The sequence below is a fragment of the Ranitomeya variabilis genome, chromosome 5 (assembly GCF_051348905.1).
Source record: "Ranitomeya variabilis isolate aRanVar5 chromosome 5, aRanVar5.hap1, whole genome shotgun sequence".
Classification (NCBI taxonomy): domain Eukaryota; kingdom Metazoa; phylum Chordata; class Amphibia; order Anura; family Dendrobatidae; genus Ranitomeya; species Ranitomeya variabilis.
In genome coordinates, this window is record NC_135236.1 from 652,962,313 (window position 1) to 652,986,561 (window position 24,249).

The following is a 24,249-nucleotide window of genomic DNA, read 5'->3' on the forward strand; positions in this document are numbered from 1 at the left end:
AATTCACTGTACCCTGGTACGGCTGTAACGAAGTTCCAAAATGTGTGAGGGACTATGGTCAAGCTAATCTTTTTGCGCAACTCTAGTTCTGGATACATCGGCAAGTCTGGTTTAAGTGATGAGCTTTTTTCCATTGCTTTTCTTTGCCCATTTCACTTCGAAATTAGTAGAAACCCAATGACAAAGAGAAAATCCTAAGACCTAGACGAGTGAGAGAATTCACAGTCACCTCTGAATGGAAAGGAGTTCTGCTGGAGGGTCCTGGGACAACCTTGCCATGGTGGGTGAAAATCAGAAGATGGACAGATATTGAAATAAGACAACTGGCTATAGACAGTATATTAAGGCTTTGGCTACACAGTGATCTTGATCTGGACACACGTTGCGTGGCCAAAGATTGCTAGATGGCACTGCTACAAGTACATGGGGTCCCGTTTCGAGTGACGTTTGTGAGCAAGTAGAAAAAAAAATCCAACTTAGTACGATTTTTGGCAACTGTTTATTTTAATTGCAGTATGTTTAGGGTCACAATGTGACTCCAATCACTAGTATTGAGATGTAGCAGCAATGCCTGGCAATCTTTGGTCGTGACACGGGTTGCCTGGCTGTGTATCCCTAGCCGTGAGACATGCAGGCACGGGGACTTGGATTGGACCACGCCGACCTCACTCTATTAGCACACGAGCATGCTCGCTCATCACTAATCTCCATAGATGTCAAAATATGTGACACTGGTTGATAATTCCTGGAGCAGAAATATGAATCCGACGAAGAGAAGAACAACATTCATGAACAACTTTGGGCACGTCGATGTCTCCATCAACGTAAGTAACAAGAACGGACGCTTGAAATGTTTTACAAATGATAGTTTACTTCTCTATTCTGGCATCCAGTCATACTGCAAAACACGTATTCTGATCATTCCATGTCTGTACATTGGTTAGTAGCTAAATTAAAAGAAAATAAAAATTATTGCACACAATACATTCAATTAAAAGCAAGATTTCGGAAGTCATCTACCAGGAGAGCCGTCGTTGGGGCAGGGTCCGCAGCCCATCTTTGGGCTACATTCACCAACTTTGAAGGCATAATGTTAGATGTCTGGGTCAACATAGACTTTCTAGACCAGTGGTCGCCTACTGGTGGTTATCGAAATGTGAAAGCAGCAACTGCAGGCATGCTGGGAGTTGTAGTTTTTCTTTGGATCTCACCCTGGTTATAGATGGAAAGAGGCCCCAATCTGATCACAATCCCAATGTGTGACCCGAGCCAAACTCCCAATTAAATTAGAACACTTCGGTATTTATTTTGGACACTTTTGCCTACAGAACAATAATAAATTTCCAAAGTTGGTAAAAGACAGTCCGTGAGGATGTCACTCTGATTTCTTGGGCAGATCAGGAATGCTTTGAGTCAGAGGGGTAAGATTCAGTAGTAAAATGTGCCTGTCGTAGGCCTTAGTTTGCTTGAATATCAGATCTGTGCCGTGTAGTCTGTCGAAAACTCCTAGTACTCCATAGCACTGGTTAAATCTAAAGGGGGGAAAGAAGAAAATTTGCAAAATTAATATTCGTCTTAAACATCACAAAGTCTATTTGCTATTTATAAATTAAAGGGGTTGTACCCTGCACCAAGTTTGGAAGTTATCCCCTATCAATTGGATAATGTTTCGATTTCTGGTTGTCCGACCGCTGGGGGCCGAGAACTGAGGCTCTGAAAATCCCCATGTGAAAGGAGCGGTGGTCAATCATGTGCACCTCAGCTCCTTTCATCCTTAGGGTGCAGTCAGACGGATGTATAAATTGGACTGAGATCGGACTGTCCGGCGGCTGTCCTGATCCAATAGTGGCACCTTCATATATTTCTGTGCGGCTGTCACGCTCGGGTTGGGAGAGCCGCCAACCAGTCCAAGCATTGCGGCCTGATCTTGGTCCGATTTATACGGCCGTCTGACTGTGCTCTTAATGGAAGTGCTGAAAATCAGCTGAATGCTGGTGATCTCCGGTGTTCCCGTAAACAAATTAGGCTGGAAGTGCTCTGGGCGGGAATAGAGCACTTTAACTGCCTCATATCCCACCTCCATTCTTATCCTAATTCCGCCCTCCGCAATCTTCACTCCTTCATAAATTTTCAGTCCCCTGATAATGCAGTGTGCAACCTGACCCAAATTCAGATATTTTTCTTGGATCATCTCTCCCAGTAATATAGGCTGGGTGTGAGGTCTGCAAATATCCAGTGTGCTGCTGCTTTCACTGCTCATATATCAGCACAGCTTCTATCCTGCCCTCACTTCCTCTTTCTTCCTTTTCTATAGGTAACTTTCTCTGCCCTCCAGGACTGTATACATGCTTTCTTCCCTTTCTATAGGTCTGCGTAAAACACCCTTTTTCACTTCCTCCTGTTATTTCTAACAGTGAGAGAAAAAAGAAAGGTGAGCAGAGAGCCGTCATGACCAGGAGCACTGATGGATTTGGTTCAGGTTTGAAAAACGCTCAATAATGACTTAGACACTGTAGCAGCAAAATGGTGGAATTTTTTTTAAGGGTGACTAATTATAAAGTTGCTTAACTTTACATTTAGGAAGGAAATAATCCATTAAACAATTCATTGCTTTGATTTTTAACTTACTTGAGATGGTGAAAGTCGTGGAACTCTGGGGATGGCAGGAAGGGCAGATGGTAGCCGCAATGTGATATGGTGGTGGAAATCAGAGCAAGGCAAAACCATAGCATGATGGTAGCGACATGGGATCCCATCATCATTGGTCCGGCCATGGGTGGTAACATGTTGGAAAACTGTAGTTTTAAGAAAGGATATTTAATGTGGAGAGCACAAGAGAAGCGATGACTATTAGGCTACGGGCACATCTCAATTTTCTCTACAGGGGAAATCTGAAGTGTCCATAGGCGCCAAGTCCCCAGTGTGTGGCATAAGTAGGACCATGTGGCACACGCTGCGCTGCTGCTGGCATGGCTTATTTTATTGTATACAAAAGTGTAATTATTTAATTTTTGCAGTAGGATCCTATAGGTGCGGTATTTTTTTTAAGTCGGAGCTAGAGTCATTTTTCAGCAGTGGGTGCCTACAGGTGTACTTTTTTTTTTCCAGTGATAACTTATAGGTATAGTCATTTTTTTTTTACGATGAGAACCTATAGACAACATATCCCAGCCGCAGGCTCAAGACAACTGGTGCAGGTTAAAATGAACATCAATATTCCTGGAAATATAAGCACAGAACAGCCAGTATTCACCGCAGGGCAGGTAGAACGTCGCAGCTGATTGTACCCCACACAAGGTTACAAGTTACTGTATGTTAGACCGAAATGACATCTCCTGTAAATCATATTTAAAAAAAAAAAATGCCAGGATTTCTCAGTAGTGCAGCCTCAGGCTTTGGGCCTTTAGATACACTGAACATTCTCTTATATAGACCACTTTAGAGGACAATAATACTATATGGGGGTATTACTATTATGTGAAGGCACAAAGGGGGAATTATTAGACATAACAGAGCGTTCATGTGTTTTATAGGGACAATAGGGACAGGGAAGACCCTTCTGTTAGTGGCTTTTCTTGCATGAAAACAAAAAAGATCTAGAGAAATAGAAGTTTCCACTGCCTGTTTTTTTTTTTAAATCTGCTTTATCATCCTTATGATATGAATGACCACCATGTTATATTTTATTCTCACCGCTCCCCTGAGTATTCCGTTTCTTACATTTTTAAAATCCGCCATATGGTTCCAGAGATATCAATGTTTTTACTTTATGCTACTTTTAATTGTCTTTAGAAGGGGGCGTGGCTCTCGGGGAGCCTAAAGACACGCCCCAGAGGATCCTGTGAGCCACGCCTCCTTGATAAAAACGTAACAATTGGTACTACATAAAAAGGCCCATATCTCTGGAACCCTATGGCGGATTTAAAAAAAAATAAAAGTGTTATAATCAGGGGAGCAGCGAGAATATAATAGATGATAACACTGGCCACTTTTGATCTGATGACAGTTCCTCTTTAAAGTTCAAATTTTGACTTGAAGATGATTAATACTGTACTTACAATGTGCTCCAATGGATGAGCATACATAGCCACCACTCCTACTGGGGCAGTCCACTCATGGTGCTGTTTGTGAACACGTTTGTAAATGCTTGGGTGATGGAACAATCTGTAGAAGAACAAAAAAAAAAAAAGTAGCTCCATAAAATATATTTTTGTCTTCCAAAAAACCCCATCGAAGATACGTACTGTATGCCCAGATAGCAGAACATTTTCCACCCCCCACCAAAAAGACTACAGATCCATAATAGGACCATATGCATAAGGCCTTAAAGGGATTGTCCATGCACACTTCTAAGCTTCCACTAGCAGTGCCCGAGTGTTATCTTCTAAATCTAAGTCTATCCAGGACTATTAAGAAATTAATCAGCGCATTCCATTCCAGCGCAACCATTACTTTATAAAACCACCCCCAAATTCACCCGATTGTTCTCACCGTCATACCTGTGTGAGTAATAGAAAAGGATTTCTTCAACTAGCACAAAAATGGAGAGCTCCACTAAAACCCAGTGAAATGTGGGCAACTCTGTACCACAAGGGTTGCCCCGCCACTTCATAAATGGATACATGAGGAGGACCATGGGTAAGGAGAGTAAAATCTGGTTAAAGAAGACAACCTTGACTGCATGCTTGAGCTTTGCTGGGTCCACCTGGAAACATCAAACAGAAAATAGTCATATTAGAGGCATTATATTGCAGACTTTATACATTTAAAGGAAATCTGTCCGCAGATTTTTTTGCTATGTAATCTGAGATCAACATGTTGTAGGGACTGAGAGCCTGATTCCTGCAATGTGTCACTTCATAGGCTGTTGTGTTGCTGTTTCAATAAAATGTGTGTTTTATCAACAGGAGATTATTACAAGAGGACTAGGTGTCTCATGCCTCCTAGTCCAATCACGCCCTCACCACTGATTGTACACTGTATATTGACAGAAAGCTGCCAAAGAAAGCAGCCAATCAGGGGTGTGGGCGGGGTTATACACATTGTATAAAAATGACAGCATGCAGACCAGCAAGTGACACATCGCAGGAATCAGGATCTCAGCCCCTACATCATGCTGCTCTTAGACTACATATCCAAAAACCTGTTGACAGATTCCACGTAAAGAGAATGTGTCACCGGAAAATGACCTACAGTTTAAATCAGGTTTCTTGTGTTAAATGTATTTTTTTTTTCCAAATTCTTGATTTGTATTAAAAAGAAACATTAGAAAGTTTGGAATTTTCACACTGGTCACTGGGGTTGTTTTAGACTCTAACTTCCTGATATTTCAGGAAATGCACATGTACATTTGCCACATCTTTGTATTAAATGAGCATGAGCAAATGTCATTCTCAAGTGAGCAGGGGAAGCTGTGAAATCCTGTGTTTTCAGCTGAGTGGGTTGTGTTAACTGGAATTGCTCCTGCTTCTGCTGATAAGGAGCATGCTGAAAACTCTTCATGAACAAACAGGAAATATTGGTCTAATATAGTAGTAATCCTGACTTTGCTGATAAGTAGCCTGCTGAAAACTCTTCATGAACAAACAGGAAATATTGGTCTAATATAGTAGTAATCCTGACTTTGCTGATAAGTAGCCTGCTGAAAACTCTTCATGAACAAACAGGAAGTATTGGCCTAAATTAGCAATATCCCTGCCTCTGCTGATACGGAGCCTGCTGAAAACTCCATGAACAAACAAGAATTGGTCTAAAATAGCAATAATGCTGCCTCTGCTGATAAGGAGCCTTCTGAAAACTCTTCATGAACAAACAGGAAATATTGGTCTAATATAGTAGTAATCCTGCCTCTGCTGATAAGGAGCCTGCTGAAAACTCGTCATGAACAAACAGGAAGTATTGGGTCTAAAATGGCAGTAATCCTGCCTCTGCTGATAAGGAGCCTTCTGAAAACTCTTCATGAACAAACAGGAAATATTGATCTAATATAGTAGTAATCCTGACTCTGCTGATAAGGAGCCTGCTGAAAACTCGTCATGAACAAACAGGAAATATTGGTCTAAAATAGCAGTAATCCTGCCTCTGCTGATAAGGAGCCTGCTGAAAACTCGTCATGAACAAACAGGAAGTATTGGGTCTAAAATAGTAGTAATCCTGCCTCTGCTGATAAGGAGCCTGCTGAAAACTCAATAAACAAACAAGAAGAATTAGTGTAAAATAGCCCCAGTGGCCACTGTGAAAATTACAAGATTACAAAAAAAAATGTAAACAGATAGTGACATTAAAAATGAAAAACTGCAAGTAACAAAAACCTGATTTACACCATAAGTCATTTTCTGCGGTCCAATCCCTGTAGCATATGTCAGCGCAGCCATGGACAAGCTGTTTTGATGGCACAATGATAGGTGGAGGTACCCGGTACTTGCTTTAGTTTTGTCTAAAATCTCCGGTCTCCCTAGATGGAGCATATTAATAGTAAACCATGAAATTATCACTAGTACGTCAGTGATCCAACTGGGACTGACTGGTTCTTTATACTTACTGGGTCATTCTTCCCAAGCTGGATTTTATACCGAGCTATAAAGTTTGGTTTTCCAGTCAGGTCAACAACCATTAAGGCTGCGTTGTACATCCAGAAGGAAAGGACGGGAATTACCATAGCCCCTGAAAAATGGAAAATGAAAAAAAAAGTAAAAAAAAAAATGTAATGTCGATTTCAATAAATGATTTACAATGGAACTGCTGAAACAGAGGATCAAGACAATCTTGGCAAAAACTTGATATTTGTCATCCGAGTATGGGTAGAGGACTTAAAGTAAAGATATGTTTTCACGGGCCGATTTCTGCCCATTCTGCTGGGGGAAAAAATAATTAATATGATGGTTCTGTCGCCATACAGCATCCACGTTGTCGGCAGCACATCCTCTGTTTACATGGTGCAATATGCTGCCGACAGCTATGACTCGCATTACACTGCAGGCTCAGCTTAGCCAAATGTACATGTCGTACCAAAAAGGTATGGACCATGAGCAAAAGAAACAACAAGCACCACAAGACAAACTACCACCCTAAACCAATGATTTGCGGGTTAATAATACCCTAATCCTAAAGTAAGCAATCTCTCCTGCATACAGCAGCCAGTCCTAAAAATAAAAAAAGTAAATGCCTCAATATCTGGACCAGATGCGCGTTTCACCCAAAGCTTCATCAGGGGTCAAGCACATTTACACTGTCTTTTTTCACATTTTTCACTGCACATTCCGATTGGTCTCAATGTACATACATATTCTGTGACATCAACCACCCCTGATGAAGCCGTGTGTGAAACGCACGTTGGATCCGGATACTGGGGCATTTGAGTGATTCAATGTATATGCTTATGACTGGCTGCTTTATTTAGGCGAGATGTCCTCTCTCTTCACTGTTAGTTTTCATGGTGCTTATATATACAGCTGAAACTAGAAGTTTACACACACACTATATAAAAAGACACATATGCATGTTTTTCTCAATATCTGACATGAAATAATGAGAGCGAGAGAGAATGTTTTAAGGCATTTTTTATTACATACTGCAAAGTCAAAAGTTTACACACCGTAAGATTACTATGCCTTTAAACAATTCTGGACTGCCCATATGATGATGTCATGTGTTTGGAAGCTTTGTTTTTTTTTGCAACATCTGAGTTAATTAGAGACACACCTGTAGATGTATTTTAATGCACACCTGAAACACACTGCTTCTTTGTGTTGCATCATGGGAAAGTCTCAAAAAATTGGCCAAGATATCAGGAAGAGAATTGAGGACTTGCACAAGTCTGGCTCATCCTTGGGTACAATTTCCAGATACCTGAAGGTGCCTCGTTCATCTGTACAAACAGTTATATGCAAGTCCAAAGAAGATGAGAATGTCCAGCCATCATACCTCTCGGGAAGGAGACGGGTGCTGTGTCCCAGAGCTATTGTCCGACATGTGTACAGGGTGGGCCATTTATATGGATACACCTAAATAAAATGGGAATAGTTGGTGATATCAACTTCCTGTTTGTGGCACATTAGTATATGGGAGGGGGGGAAATTTTCAAGATTGGTGGTGACCATGGGGGCCTTTTTGAAGTTGGCCATTTAGGTGTATCCATATAAATGGCCCACCCTGTATATCAACCCAAGGACAAAAGCAAAATACCTCGTGAAGATGATGGCGGAAGCTGGTAAGATTGTGTCAATATCCACAGTGGAACGAGTACTGTATCAACATGGGCTGAAAGGCCACTCTGCCAGGAAGAAGCCATTTCTCCAAAAGAAACATAAAAAAGCCAGATTAATGTTTGCAAATGCACACAGGAACAACAACCTTAATTTTTGGAAACATGTCCTGTGATCCGACGAAACTAAAATTGAACTTTTTGGGCATAATGATTATCGTTACGTTTGGAGGAAAAGGGTAGGAGCTTGGAAGCCTAAGAACACCATCCCTACTGTGAAACATGGGGGTGGCAGTATTATGTTGTTGGAGGCGAGCAAGGCGACCTACAAACCTGGATAGGTTACATCAGTTTTATCAGGATGAATGGGCCCAAATTCCGACCAACTATTGTAAGAAGCTTGTGGAAGGAGATCCCAAACTTGTGACCCAAGTCATTCAGTTTAAGGGCAATGGTTCCAAATACTAATAAAATGTATGCAAACTTTTGACTTTGCAGTAGGTAATAAAAATGCATTAAAACATCCTCTCTCTCATTATTCTGGCATTAGGCAAATATTAATAATTATGGTAATCCTAATTGACCTAAAAGTGGAAAGATTTATTTTGATTTCATGTCCGATATTGAGAAAACATGCAGATGTGTCTGTTTATAATGTATGGAAACTTCTAGTTTCTACTGTATTAGGTTTAAGGTAGTCTTATCCCCTCAATATATCAGATTGATTTGCATTGCATCTTATAAATGTGTGACTTTTTGTATATTTATATGGCTTTTAATCATGATTCAATGAATTATGTTTATGAATAAAGTTAATGATTTATGACGGTCAATCTCAGATATTATTTCTTTTTGGTGATAGAGAGACGTGTAAGGCGCTGCCAGAAACCTTTGTCGGCAGCTTATCTTTCCTGAGAAAAAAAGGATTTGTCATGTTAAAATCCATCAGGGTGGAGTTAGAAGGCCTCTTTACACATTAGTGGGTTGGCCAGTGATGCTGAAATTGGTGGGTTCAGCTGACGTTAATCTAATGTCTAGAGACTCCCATGGTCAGACATCATTGAGTGGGGGGCCATATCCGCTGTCAGTAGGGTGCCAACCTCCACGGCTAGGAAGGCCATTTTTGACAGGAGACAGCCTAGTGGGGAAAAATGTTCTTCTTAGATCATCTAAATGATGCCCAATGGGTCACTCTCCTACTCACCTCTTTGGCACTTGCCCACCTACACCCCAAGTCTAGCTGGCCGCTTGCCTTGGTTTTCCCCCCATTCATCCTCAACATTGTGTGATTGTCTTCACTTATCCACAGGGATATCCAGGGCAGTTAGGGTCAGCCGCCGAGGAACGGGGGCATCATTTCCACACAGATAAAATTTAGGGTGCCAACCGCCGCTGAAATGCAGGTGTTAAGATAAGGGCCCTTACTGTACGGTGAACCGAGAGTGCACTTTTTAATTGTATGTGTTTGTGTTGTTCTATCATTTTAATTGTTTGCATTAAAAGTTATATTTATATCTATTATGGGGTCTCATATTAGCCACTTGGTAATCTGAACCCCCCAACCCGTCATTTTTCCAATTTTCACTCTGTATTTGCACTGATTTGCCATAACTGCCCATGGTGTGGATAACTATGTAAAACTTACATATGATCATCCGATAGTCTATAGTTTGTATGATGCCATATTAAAGGGACTGTCCTGTGAATGCAAGTCTTCCAACAACAGGAAAAGTGAAAAATTACTGATGATTATTATTATTTATCTAGCACCATTGATTCCATGGTGCGGTACATGAGAAGGGGTTACATACAAATTACAGATATCACTTACAGTAAGCAAACTAACAATGACAGACTGGTACAGAGGGGCGAGGACCCTGCCCTTGCGGGCTTACATTCTACAGGATTGTGGGGAAGGAGACAGTAGGTTGGGGGTTGTAGGAGCTCCGGCGTTGGTGAGGCTGTAGCTCCGGTGGTGATGAGGAGGCAGCGGGGTCAGTGCAGGCTGTAGGCTTTCCTGAAGAGATGGGTTTTCAGGTTCCGTCTGAAGGATCCGAATGTGGTTGATAGTCGGACGTGTTGGGACAAAGAATTCCAGAGGATGGGGGATATTCGGGAGAAGTCTTGGAGGCGGTTGGATGAGGAGCGAATAAGTGTGAAGGAGAGAAGGTCTTGGGAGGACTGGAGATTACGTGAGGGAAGATATCGGGAGATTAGTTCAGAGATATATGGAGGAGACAGGTTACGGATGGCTTTCTAGGTCAGTATTAGTAATCTGAACTGGATACACTGAGGGAATCGGAGCCAGTGAAGAGATTTGCAGAGGTGAGAAGCGGAGGAGTAGCGAGGAGAGAGATGGATTAGTCGGGCAGCAGAGTTAAGGATGGACTGGAGAGGTGTAAGGGTGTTAGCAGGGAGGCCACAGAAAAGGATGTTGCAGTAGTCGAGGCGGGAGATGATGAGGGCATGCATAAGCATTTTAGTAGATTGAGAGTTGTGGAAAGGAAATATTTTTGAGCTGGAGGCGACAGGAGGTGGAAAGAGCTTGGATGTGCGGTTTGAAGGACAGGGCAGAGTCAAGGGTTACTCCGAGGCAGCGGACTTTCGGTACGGGGGAAAGCGTGATGTCATTTATTGTGATAGATAGGTCAGGTAAGGAAGATCTGTGAGATGGAGGAAAGATGATGAGTTCAGATTTGTCCACATTGAGATTGGGGAAGCGAGAGGATGGGTGGTCCACACTGATTGGGGAATTTTCATCCCAGGAGATGAGGACTTTTAACCCAGTTACAAAAATGAATCCAAATATTGGATGATTAACTGCTTCTCCATTCATTTTCTATGGGGCTGCCATGAAAAAAGCCGAGCGCAGCACTCAATCACCACATAGTGAATGAATGGACTGGCGGTCGAGCAGGCGCACTGGTGATCCATTCTACGAGAATAAAAAAAACAAAAACAATTGAGAGCAGGTCCCAGTGGTCAGACCTCCTTTGGATAGGTAACTTATTTTTTCACAAACTACCTCCTTTCAAGGAATTTGTACCAATAATGAAACGCATCTTCATAATGCACCAGAATGAGAGAACTTCTCCTATAGTACATGTGCACCATCTCATCTGCGACAGGTAACTGATGTATTAGTATTAGGCCCAAGCGAGGGATTCCAGAAATAGTCACTAATGTAAATCTTATTGCCCGAACGTTAATAGGGATCTGCAGAGGCCTCCAGTCATGTAACAGAGGCTATAACTACATGCCGCGCGTGTGAATTGTCCATACATATAAAGCCCAGTGCAGGAGGAAGGTGGAGCAGGACACAACTAATCCCCCACATATTAATAACAGCTTGTAAATGAATCACAAGCTGTAATTATCCACCATGGGGGTTTTTAAACTATTAACCCCTTAGTGACGGAGCCAAATTTTTGAAATCTGACCAGTGTCACTTTATGTGGTAATAACTCTGCAACGCTTTAACAAATCCCATTGATTTTGAGTTTGTTTTTTCGTGACACATTATACTTTATGATAATGGTAAATTTAAGTCAATATGTTTAGTGTTTATTTATAAAAAATTTAAATAATTTGAGAAAAATGTTAAAAAATTAGCAATTTTCTAAATTTGAATGATTATCCCTTTAATCCAGATGGTCATACCACAGCAAACCATTAATAAATAATATTTCCCACATGTCTGCTTTACATTAGCACCATTTGTAAAATGTTATTTTATTTTGTTAGCATTTTAGGAGGTTTAAAAATGTAGCAGCAATTTTTCATTTTTTCAAGGAAATTTACAAAATTTATTTTTTTAGGGACTTATCCATGTTTGAAGTGACTTTAGGGGTCTCGTATATTGGGAAACCCCCAAACGGGATACCATTTTAAAAACAGCACCCCCTGACATATTGAAAACTGCTGTCAGGTAGTTTATTAACCCTTCAGGTGCTTTACAGGAATTAATGCAAAGTGGTATGACAGAAATGAAAATGTGTATTTTTACCACCTAAATGCCTCTAACGTCTGAACAGATTACTACAGCCGTCAGACTCTAAGGCCGCTATTTGGTCGTGAATTGCCATCACAAACATCAGGACCAAAAAATCATGATCTGAGGGCACCAGTTTGGATAAAGAGGAAGCCCCCACACTCTGTTAACTATTTATAATGATGTAGTCACTATTGACAGCAGCATCTAAGGGGTTAAACATATATGGATGGTTCCAACATTGATCGTGGCTGATGCAGCAAGTTGTCAGCTATAGTGCACAGTCAACAGCTGCTAGATTGTCACCTGTATGGGGAGGCTATTCTCATATATCTCAGGTCAGTTAAAAGACGTATTGGCTGTCATTAAGGGGTTAAATCAACTTTTTCTTGCGGTTGTAAATTTGAAATACCAGTGACAGTGATGATGACATCACAAGGCGCATGACATCGCAGACCTCACATGACATCACAATTGGTGTAGAATGTACGAAGCTCCACACCGGAGCCATCTTGTATCACTAGGACCTGACAGCTGGAAGGAGACGAGTCCAGGTAGGTCGCTGGGGAGATTTACTGTGATGGGGAGATTTACTGTGATGGGGGTATTTAGTGTAACGGGCCAGGGGGAGATTTACAGTGATGGAGGTATTTAGTGTAACGGGCCTGGGGGAGATTTACAGTGATGGAGGTATTTGGTGTAACGGGCCTGGGGGATATTTACTGTGATGGGGGTATTTGGTGTAACGGGCCTGGGGGAGATTTACTGTGATGGGGGTATTTAGTGTAAGGGGCCTGGGGGAGATTTACTGTGATGGGGTATTTGGTGTAACGGGCCTGGGGGATATTTACTGTGATGGGGGTATTTGGTGTAACGGGCCTGGGGGAGATTTACTGTGATGGGGGTATTTAGTGTAACGGGCCTGGCGGAGATTTACTGTGATGGGGGTATTTAGTGTAACGGGCCTGGGGGAGATTTACTGTGATGGAGGTATTTAGTGAAACGAGCCTGGGGGAGATTTCCTGTGATGGGGGTATTTGGTGTAATCGGTCTGGGGGAGATTTACTGTGATGGGGGTATTTAGTGTAACGAGTCTGGGGGTGATTTACTGTGATGGGGGTATTTGGTGTAACGAGCCTGGGGGAGATTTACTGTGATGGGGGTATTTAGTGTAACGAGTCTGGGGGTGATTTACTGTGATGGGGGTATTTGGTGTAACGAGCCTGGGGGAGATTTACTGTGATGGAGGTAATTAGTGTAACGAGCCTGGGGAGATTTACTGTGATGGGGGTATTTAGTGTAAGGGGCTTGGGGGAGATTTACTGTGATGGGGGTATTTAGTGTAAGGGGCTTGGGGGAGATTTACTGTGATGGGGGTATTTAGTGTAAGGGGCTTGGGGGAGATTTACTGTGATGGGGGTATTTAGTGTAACGGGCCTGGCGGAGATTTACTGTGATGGGGGTATTTAGTGTAACGGGCCTGGCGGAGATTTACTGTGATGGGGGTATTTAGTGTAACGGGCCTGGCGGAGATTTACTGTGATGGAGGTATTTAGTGTAACGGGCCTGGCGGAGCTTTACTGTGATGGGGGTATTTAGTGTAACGGGCCTGGCGGAGATTTACTGTGATGGGGGTATTTAGTGTAACGGGCCTGGCGGAGATTTACTGTGATGGGGGTATTTAGTGTAACGGGCCTGGCGGAGATTTACTGTGATGGGGGTATTTAGTGTAACAGGCCTGGGGGAGATTTACTGTGATGGGGGTATTTAGTGTAACGGGCCTGGGGGAGATTTACTGTGATGGGGGTATTTAGTGTAAGGGGCCTGGGGGAGATTTAATGTGATGGAGGTATTTAGTGTAACGAGCCTGGGGGAGATTTACTGTGATGGGGGTATTTAGTGTAACGGGCCTGGGGGAGATTTACTGTGATGGGGGTATTTAGTGTAAGGGGCCTGGGGGAGATTTAATGTGATGGAGGTATTTAGTGTAACGGGCCTGGGGGAGATTTACTGTGATGGGGGTATTTAGTGTAACGGGCCTGGGGGAGATTTACTGTGATGGGGGTATTTAGTGTAAGGGGCCTGGGGGAGATTTACAGTGATGGAGGTATTTGGTGTAACGGGCCTGGGGGATATTTACTGTGATGGGGGTATTTGGTGTAACGGGCCTGGGGGAGATTTACTGTGATGGGGGTATTTAGTGTAACGGGCCTGGCGGAGATTTACTGTGATGGGGGTATTTAGTGTAACGGGCCTGGGGGAGATTTACTGTGATGGAGGTATTTAGTGAAACGAGCCTGGGGGAGATTTCCTGTGATGGGGGTATTTGGTGTAATCGGTCTGGGGGAGATTTACTGTGATGGGGGTATTTAGTGTAACGAGTCTGGGGGTGATTTACTGTGATGGGGGTATTTGGTGTAACGAGCCTGGGGGAGATTTACTGTGATGGGGGTATTTAGTGTAACGAGTCTGGGGGTGATTTACTGTGATGGGGGTATTTGGTGTAACGAGCCTGGGGGAGATTTACTGTGATGGAGGTAATTAGTGTAACGAGCCTGGGGAGATTTACTGTGATGGGGGTATTTAGTGTAAGGGGCTTGGGGGAGATTTACTGTGATGGGGGTATTTAGTGTAAGGGGCTTGGGGGAGATTTACTGTGATGGGGGTATTTAGTGTAAGGGGCTTGGGGGAGATTTACTGTGATGGGGGTATTTAGTGTAACGGGCCTGGCGGAGATTTACTGTGATGGGGGTATTTAGTGTAACGGGCCTGGCGGAGATTTACTGTGATGGGGGTATTTAGTGTAACGGGCCTGGCGGAGATTTACTGTGATGGGGGTATTTAGTGTAACGGGCCTGGCGGAGATTTACTGTGATGGGGGTATTTAGTGTAACGGGCCTGGCGGAGATTTACTGTGATGGGGGTATTTAGTGTAACGGGCCTGGCGGAGATTTACTGTGATGGGGGTATTTAGTGTAACAGGCCTGGGGGAGATTTACTGTGATGGGGGTATTTAGTGTAACGGGCCTGGGGGAGATTTACTGTGATGGGGGTATTTAGTGTAAGGGGCCTGGGGGAGATTTAATGTGATGGAGGTATTTAGTGTAACGGGCCTGGGGGAGATTTACTGTGATGGGGTATTTAGTGTAAGGGGCCTGGGGAGATTTACTGTGATGGAGGTAATTAGTGTAACGAGCCTGGGGGAGATTTACTGTGATGGAGGTATTTAGTGTAACGGGCCTGGGGGAGATTTACTGTGATGGGGGTATTTAGTGTAACGGGCCTGGGGGAGATTTACTGTGATGGGGGTATTTAGTGTAAGGGGCCTGGGGGAGATTTACTGTGATGGGGGTATTTAGTGTAAGGGGCCTGGGGGAGATTTACTGTGATGGAGGTATTTAGTGTAACGAGCCTGGGGGAGATTTACTGTGATGGGGGTATTTAGTGTAACGGGCCTGGGGGAGATTTACTGTGATGGGGGTATTTAGTGTAAGGGGCCTGGGGGAGATTTACTGTGATGGGGGTATTTAGTGTAAGGGGCCTGGGGGAGATTTAATGTGATGGAGGTATTTAGTGTAACGGGCCTGGGGGAGATTTACTGTGATGGGGTATTTAGTGTAAGGGGCCTGGGGAGATTTACTGTGATGGAGGTAATTAGTGTAACGAGCCTGGGGGAGATTTACTGTGATGGAGATATTTAGTGTAACGGGCCTGGCGGAGATTTACTGTGATGGGGGTATTTAGTGTAACGGGCCTGGGGGAGATTTACTGTAATGGAGGTATTTAGTGTAAGGGGCCTGGGGGAGATTTACTGTGATGGAGGTATTTAGTGTAACGGGCCTGGGGAGATTTACTGTGATGGAGGTAATTAGTGTAACGAGCCTGGGGGAGATTTACTGTGATGGGAGTATTTAGTGTAAGGGGCTTGGGGGAGATTTACTGTGATGGGGGTATTTAGTGTAATGGGCCTGGGGGAGATTTACTGTGATGGGAGTATTTAGTGTAACGAGCCTGGGGGAGATTTACTGTGATGGGAGTATTTAGTGTAAGGGGCTTGGGGGAGATTTACTGTGATGGGGGTATTTAGTGTAACGAGCCTGGGGGAGATTTACTGTGATGGGAGTATTTAGTGTAAGGGGCTTGGGGGAGATTTACTGTGATGGGGGTATTTAGTGTAATGGGCCTGGGGGAGATTTACTGTGATGGGGGTATTTAATGTAACAAGCCTGGGGGAGATTTACTGTGATGGAGGTATTTAGTGTAACGAGCCTGGGGAAGATTTACTGTGTGGAGGTAATTAGTGTAACAGCCAATTATTTATTCCGGGGCTCAGTGTAGGGCAGATATTTTTATTCAGGAGCATTATAATGACACTTTTATCTTTAAGGGCGTCGTGTGGGGATGTGCTGCAGGAGACCGGAGAAGATGGAAGTCTGCAGATAAGAGCTGTGGATGAGAAAACTCATCATGGTGTCTGGACAAGATGTAGAAGAAAAGAAACGTCATCTATCAGGTACCTGGATGTAAATGTTTTTTTGTGATACTAATTCTCATGTTTTTAGTGGTTAGAAGCAATAAAGGGGTTTAGAAGTTTGTGCCGAGCCTACAGTCATTCTATGTGACTGCAGACTTCTGAATTCTCTCAGTGCGCACTGCACGCTGTCAGGATTCTCTTGTGCCCGTGATTTGCATACATGCAGTCATGTGCCAACTAGACATGTGCGACCTCACTCAGTGAAAATGAATTGATCGAGGCCAGACACGTCAAGATGTAATGTGGCCAGAAGAATACAAACTACATACTTGTGCTCCATACAGTTTAATGGCCCCACATAGTCCTCCATACAGTATAATGGCACCACATATAATGCGCCAAACTGTAATGGCACCACATAGTGCTCAATACAGTATAATTGATCAACAATGTGGGGTTATCATGCTGTATGGAGCACTATGCAAGGCCATTATACTTTATGGAAAGCAATGTGGGCCCAAAATACTGTATAAAGCACTGCGGGTCATTACACTATATGGAGAACAATGTGGGGCCATTCCACTGTATGAAGCACTATGTGGGGCCATTCCACTGTATGGAGCACTATGTGGGCCACTACATTGTATGGAGCACTATATGGGGCCTTTACACTGTAAGAAGTACTATATGGAGCCATTCAACTGTATGGAGCACTATGTGAGACCAATAGACTGTATGGAGCACTACAAGGGACCAATACACTGTATGGAGCACTATGTGGGGCCAATACACTGTATGGAGTACAACGTGGGGCGAATGCACTGTATGGAGCACCATGTTTGGCTATTACACTGCATGGAGCACTATGTGGGGCCACTACACTGTATGGAGCACTATATGGGGCCTTTACACTAAGTAGTACTATATGGGGCCATTCAACTGCATGGAGCACTATGTGAGACCAATAGACTGTATGGAGCACTACAAGGGACTAATACACTGTATGGAGCAGTACGTGGGGCCAATGCACTGTATGGAGCACTACGTGAGGCGAATGCAATGTATGGAATACTACGTGGGGCGAATGCACTGTATGGGACACTATGTGGGGCCAATATGCTGTATGGAGCAATAAATGGGGCCAATACACTGTATGGAGATCTATGTGGGGCCAATACACTGCATGGAGCACTATGTGGGGCCATTACAGTGTACGGAGCACTATGTGAGGAAATTATACTGTATTGAATTGCTCCACATAGTGCTCCATACAGTATATTGAGCCCACATACTCCTCCATAAGGTATAATGGCCCCACATAGTGCTACATACAATATAACTGGCCCACATAGTGCTACATACAATATAACTGTAATAAAATAAATACACACTACTCCTTCAATAAAGAGTAGAAAGACGAAAAAGCAAAAATAATTTTTAAAATATTATAAATTTATTAGAACATGATTAAAAACATATAAAATGCCAAAACAAGCTATAGAGACCACATATATCAGAGCACACAGATGGAGACTTCAAGAAAAAATCAATCCAAGTAAATATATCAAACCAAGTATGTTTTAAAGAATTAATGCTTTTTTGTAAAAAAATGCATACATGAAAATAATTAGCTTGTGCTAAAATTTATAAATACTGCATAATAATATGTGCAAAAAATGCTACATAAAGTGCAAATTCCAAAAAAGTTGTTGAATATATGTGCAGCACAAAAAAAAAATTTTTTTTAAAAAATGTGCAAAATATACACTTGCCAAAAAATTAATAATAATAAAGTGTCCTAGTGCAAACTATATGTGCATATAACTAGCTGTTAATAATAAAGTGCTGAATGTTGAATATAAATGCATAATGCACAAGTGTGCCATTCTAAATATAGTAGCAGCATAGGTCCGGTATAAAGTACTAAATGTTCAGTATAAGGGCATAATGTGCACAAATGCAACATAAAGTGCTAAATATTCAGTGCAGCCACATAATACACACATATATTACCACCGAGTCACCACAGTATGGATCCAACATAAGGTACTGAGATGTTAAATAAATGCTTAGTGCAGCTAATGATAAATTACACATTCCACCCGCAAGGATCCAGTTTACTCCATAAAAGGAGTCAAATCGTAACCAAAATCTGTAAGCATACCTGGTTATAAAATAACACGGTCCCAAATTAAGTGTGTGCTCTCACCCCGACAGCGCCGTTTCGCTAAATGCTTCCTCTATGGGGTGGAATGTGTAATTTATCATTAGCTGCACTAAGCATTTATTTAACATCTCAGTACCTTATGTTGGATCCATACTGTGGTGACTCGGTGGTAATATATGTGTGTATTATGTGGCTGCACTGAATATTTAGCACTTTATGTTGCATTTGTGCACATTATGCCCTTATACTGAACATTTAGTACTTTATACCGGACCTATGCTGCTACTATATTTAGAATGGCACACTTGTGCATTATGCATTTATATTCAACATTCAGCACTTTATTATTAACAGCTAGTTATATGCACATATAGTTTGCACTAGGACACTTTATTATTATTAATTTTTTGGCAAGTGTATATTTTGCACATTTTTTAAAAAAAATTTTTTTTTTTGTGCTGCACATATATTCAACAACTTTTTTGGAATTTGCACTTTATGTAGCATTTTTTGCACATATTATTATGCAGTATTTATAAATTTTAGCACAAGCTAATTATTTTCATGTATGCATTTTTTTACAAAAAAGCATTAATTCTTTAAAACATACTTGGTTTGATATATTTACTTGGATTGATTTTTTCTTGAAGTCTCCATCTGTGTGCTCTGATATATGTGGTCTCTATAGCTTGTTTTGGCATTTTATATGTTTTTAATCATGTTCTAATAAATTTATAATATTTTAAAAATTATTTTTGCTTTTTCGTCTTTCTACTCTTTATTGAAGGAGTAGTGTGTATTTATTGTATTTTGACGTTGTTTGCAAAAAAATCTTTTTCTAAGACTGTGTTTAATAATACAATATAACTGGCCCACATAATCCTCCATATAGTATAATGGGCCTTGCATTGACTTACATACTGTACATTATAATGGCCTTGCATTGCCTTCCATACAGTATAATGGCCTTCCATTGTACTCCATACAGCATAATGACCTCACAAAGTGTTCTATCCAGCATAATGGCCCTACAGTGCTTTATACAGTATAATGTCCTCACATTGACTTCCATACAGTAAATTGGCCTCGCTTAGTACTCCATACAGCAAAATGACCTCACATTGTTGGGACATTATACAGTATGGAAGGCAATGCAAGCACATTATACTGTATGGAAGACTATGAGGACCCAATACACTGTTTGGAGCACTGTGGGGTCATTATACTGCATGGAGGACTATGTGGGCTCATTGTATTGTATGGAGAACTATGTGGAGCCATTCCATACAGTATAATGGCCCAAAAAAGTGCTCAATACAGTGTAATGACCCTGCATAGTGCTCCATACAGTGCAATAGCGGCACATAGGGCTCTATACAGTGTAATGGTTCCACATAGTGCTAAATACAGTTTAATGGCCTAACATAGTGCTCCATAAAGTGAAATGGCCCCACATAGTGCTTCATACAGTATATTGGGCTGGCATTGCCTTCCATACAGTACAATAGGCCTCGCATTGCCTTCCATACAATATAATGGGCTCGTACGCAAGTCAATTCAGAGCCCATTGTACTGTATGGTGCACTATGTGGGATAATTATACTGTATAGAGGACTATGTGGAGCCATTCCATAGAGTATAATGGCCTCACAAAGTGCTCCATACAGTGCAATGGCCCCATATAGTACTCCGTGTAGAAGCCCCACACAGTGAAGGCAATGGAGGGCCCATTATTCTGTATGGAGGGCTATATGGGCCCATTATACTGTATGGAGCACTGTGGGGACATTATATTGTATTGAGCCCTATGTGGGGCCATTATATTGTATGAAGCACTATGGGGCACAATTATACGGTATGGAAGGTAATACAGGACCTATTAAACTGTATGGAGGACTATGTGGGGCAACTATACTGTATGGAAAACTATGTGGTGCCACTATACTGTATGGAAGAGGAATATTTGGGGCCCATTATACTGCATGGAAGACTGTGTGTTTCATTATACTGTGTGATGATTAGAGTTGGGGAATCTTACTGGGATGGGGTCACCACACATTGCCAGGGAAAGGGGGGTAGGGGGGTACAGTAGGGTCACCATTATGAGCATGTGGAGGAATTCACTGTGGTGAGGTGTCTTATTGTGCTTGGGGGCACGTTTTTTTAGCATCATACTATATTATCTGCATTATTCAAGGTATTTTATCCTTTGTTATTACTTATTTAAATTACCGTAGACAATTGGGCCATATGATTTTTACTGCTCTATAATAACATACTGTATTATATTATTTAAATATAGTAAGTTCTATTAATTATTGTGTACTTTGTCCATGGGACAACCCCTTTAAGTTTGTTTCTGTATGTAAATATTCATCGATATATTTGATAAGGAAAACTTGCTCAGTTATAGACATTTTTTAATGAATTTCAAGGTTTCTCGCGACTGTCTCCAAACTTTTAATCTTGTCCCTCTGTGTATTTGAGTTTGACATCCCTGGAATAGAATGTTCTAAGCCTTAATCATTTTGTGTTTTTAGACCCAGACAGTTTGAAGGTGACCGGCCCAGGTAAGTATCTCTTCAGACAATTTTGGGGGCCTGTTCACACTTTATGTAGCTGAGGGTGTTTATGGTGAAGTTCAGAACTTTACCATTTATCCTCCACAAAATCAGAGACAACACCTCTGTGTGATGTGTTCATTACTATGGTTATCAAGGTGATGCCTTTACAGAAAGACATTTCTAAGAAATATCCCTTAGGCCTCATTCATTAGGCCTCAGATGTTAAAGTTTGTTTTTTGCGTCCGAGAAAAAAATGAACCGCTGTGGGTCCAAATTTCAACCAATTTTGGTCCCCGTCTCTATTCAGTGTGGAAACAGATTTTCTTATACGCAAAAACAAATAATAAAAATGACTGCTACTTACCAGGAATTTGATTTACCAGAAATTCATAACAGCAACCGAAAGAAAGGGATTTACCCTATCATTGGACAGAAAGCCAAGAGCTCAAAATAAAAGGGCAAATCCCAATTGCTCCTTCAATGTGGTTTCCAAAAAGTCACCGAATTTATTATCATTCTTATTATTATAAATTCACTCAAGACCATTCTTCATTGTGAGAAGAGAAGACTGAGAACCACCAACAACCATAAGCCAGAGGGAGGGAAGAAATAGGGGGTGCCGTCATGGGTTTCAGGAAAATCTAATTACCGTTAAGTAATTATCATTTTTCCCACCACCCATGACCAAGGAACCCTCTGATAGGCAGGGAACACCCCTGTAAGATCTTACATCTGAAGAAAGATCCCAAGATTATCCTAGTTCAAAGGATAGTGCTTAAGGAAAGTAGACTGTGAAAGTTTTAGATATTCTCCAATCAAGATAGGAGGATCAACTGGACGTACACTAATTTTGCTCAGATCAGCCATACGGACCTTACAAAATGCCACAAGACGGAAAACCAGGAAACTAAATGGTTAAATGGGCAGCCCACCAGACACAGGGCCAGACCCGAGGCGGGCGGGCGGCCCACCACACCAGACGCAAGGCTAGACCCGAGGCGGGTGACCCACCACACTAGACGAGAGGCCAGACCCGAGGCGGGTGGCCCACCACACTAGACGAGAGGCCAGACCCGAGGCAGGCGGCCCACCACACCAGACACGAGGCCAGACCCGAGGTGGGCGGCCCACCACACCAGACACGAGGCCAGACCCGAGGCGGGCGGCCCACCACACCAGACACGAGGCCAGACCCGAGGCGGGCGGCCCACCACACCAGACACGAGGCCAGACCCGAGGCGGGCGGCCCACCACACCAGACACGAGGCCAGACCCGAGGCGGGCAGTCCACCACACCAAAAGCAAAGCCAGACCCGAGGCGGGCGGCCCACCACACCAGACTCGAGGCCAGACCCGAGGCGGGCGGGCCACCATGCTAGACGAGAGGCCAGACCCGAGGCGGGCGGCCCATCACACTAGACGAGAGGCCAGACCCGAGGCAAGCGGCCCACCACACTAGACGAGAGGCCAGACCCGAGGCGGGCGGCCCACCACACCAGATGCAAGGTGAGACCCAAGGCTGGCAGCCCACCAGACGCAGCGCCAGGCCCGAGGTGAGCGGCCCACCACACCAGACGCGAGGCCAGACCAGAGGCGGGCGGCCCACCACACGAAACGCGAGGCTAGACCCGAGACAAGTGGTCTATCAGACGCGGGGCCAGACCCGAGGCGGGCAACCCACCAAACCAGACACGAGGCCAGACCCGAACACGAGGCCAGACCCGAGGTGGGCAGCCCACCAGCCGCGGGGCGAGACCCGATGCGGGCAGCCCACCACACCAGTTGCGAGGCCAGACCTGAGGCGGGCGGCCCACCACACCAGACACGAGGCCAGACCCGAGGCGGGCGGCCCACCACACCAGACACAAGGCCAGACCCGAGGTGGGCAGCCCACCACACCAGACACAAGGCCAGACCCGAGGCGGGCAGCCCACCACACTAGATGAGAGGTCAGACCCAAGGCGGGTGGCCCACCACAGTAGACGAGAGGCCTGACCCGAGGCGGGCGGCCCACCACACTACACGAGAAGCCAGACCCGAGGCGGGCGGCCCACCACACTACACGAGAAGCCAGACCCGAGGCGGGCGGCCCACCACATCAGACGCGAGGCCAGACCCGAGGCGGGTGGCCCACCACACCAGATGCAAGGCCAGACCCGAGGCTGGCAGCCCACCAGACGCAGGGCCAGACCCAAGGTGAGCGGCCCACCACACCAGACGCGAGGCCAGACCAGAGGCGGGTGGCCCACCACACCAGACACGAGGCCAGACCCGAGGCGGGCGGGCCACCAGATGAAGAGCCAGACCAGAGGCGGGCGGCCCACACCAGACGCGAGACTAGACCCGAGACAAGTGGCCTGCCAGACGAGGGGCCAGACCCGAGGCGGGCAGCCCACCACACCAGACACGAGGGCAGACCCGAGGCGGGCGGCCCACCACACCAGACACGAGGCCAGACCCGAGGCGGGCGACCCACCACACCATACACAAGGCCAGACCCGAGGCGGGCGGCCCACCACACCAGACACAAGGCCAGACTCGAGACAGGTGGCCCACCAGACGCGGGGCCAGACCCGAGGCGGGCGGCCCACCAGACCAGACCAGACGCGGGGCCAGACCGAAGGCGGGCGGCCCACCAGACGCGGGGCCAGACCGGAGGCGGGCGGCCCACCAGACGCAGGGCCAGACCTGAGTCGGGTAGCCCACCACACCAGACACGAGGCCAGACCCGAGGCAGGCGGCCCAGCACACCAGACATGAGGCCAGACCCGAGGCGGGCGGCCCACCACACCAGACACGAGGCCAGACCCGAGGCGGGCGGGCCACCAGATGAAGAGCCAGACCAGAGGC

The 24,249-nt window shown here is 44.2% G+C and overlaps 1 protein-coding gene across 3 annotated transcripts in view; it reads right to left on the reverse strand.

The window, feature by feature from the left end:
- Positions 1–851: 851 nt before the first annotated feature.
- Positions 852–24,249, reverse strand: part of FAXDC2 (fatty acid hydroxylase domain containing 2) — a 74,169-nt gene continuing 50,771 nt past the window's right edge. For all 3 annotated transcript variants that reach the window (XM_077266409.1, XM_077266410.1, XM_077266411.1), the window contains exons 5-9: positions 6,542–6,663; positions 4,500–4,705; positions 4,059–4,164; positions 2,629–2,795; positions 852–1,532 (exon numbers count right to left, since the gene is read on the reverse strand). In XM_077266409.1, the coding sequence (XP_077122524.1) occupies positions 1,376–1,532; positions 2,629–2,795; positions 4,059–4,164; positions 4,500–4,705; positions 6,542–6,663 (758 nt within the window). In that variant the 3' untranslated portion in view covers positions 852–1,375. The remainder of the gene's footprint in view (positions 1,533–2,628; positions 2,796–4,058; positions 4,165–4,499; positions 4,706–6,541; positions 6,664–24,249) is intronic.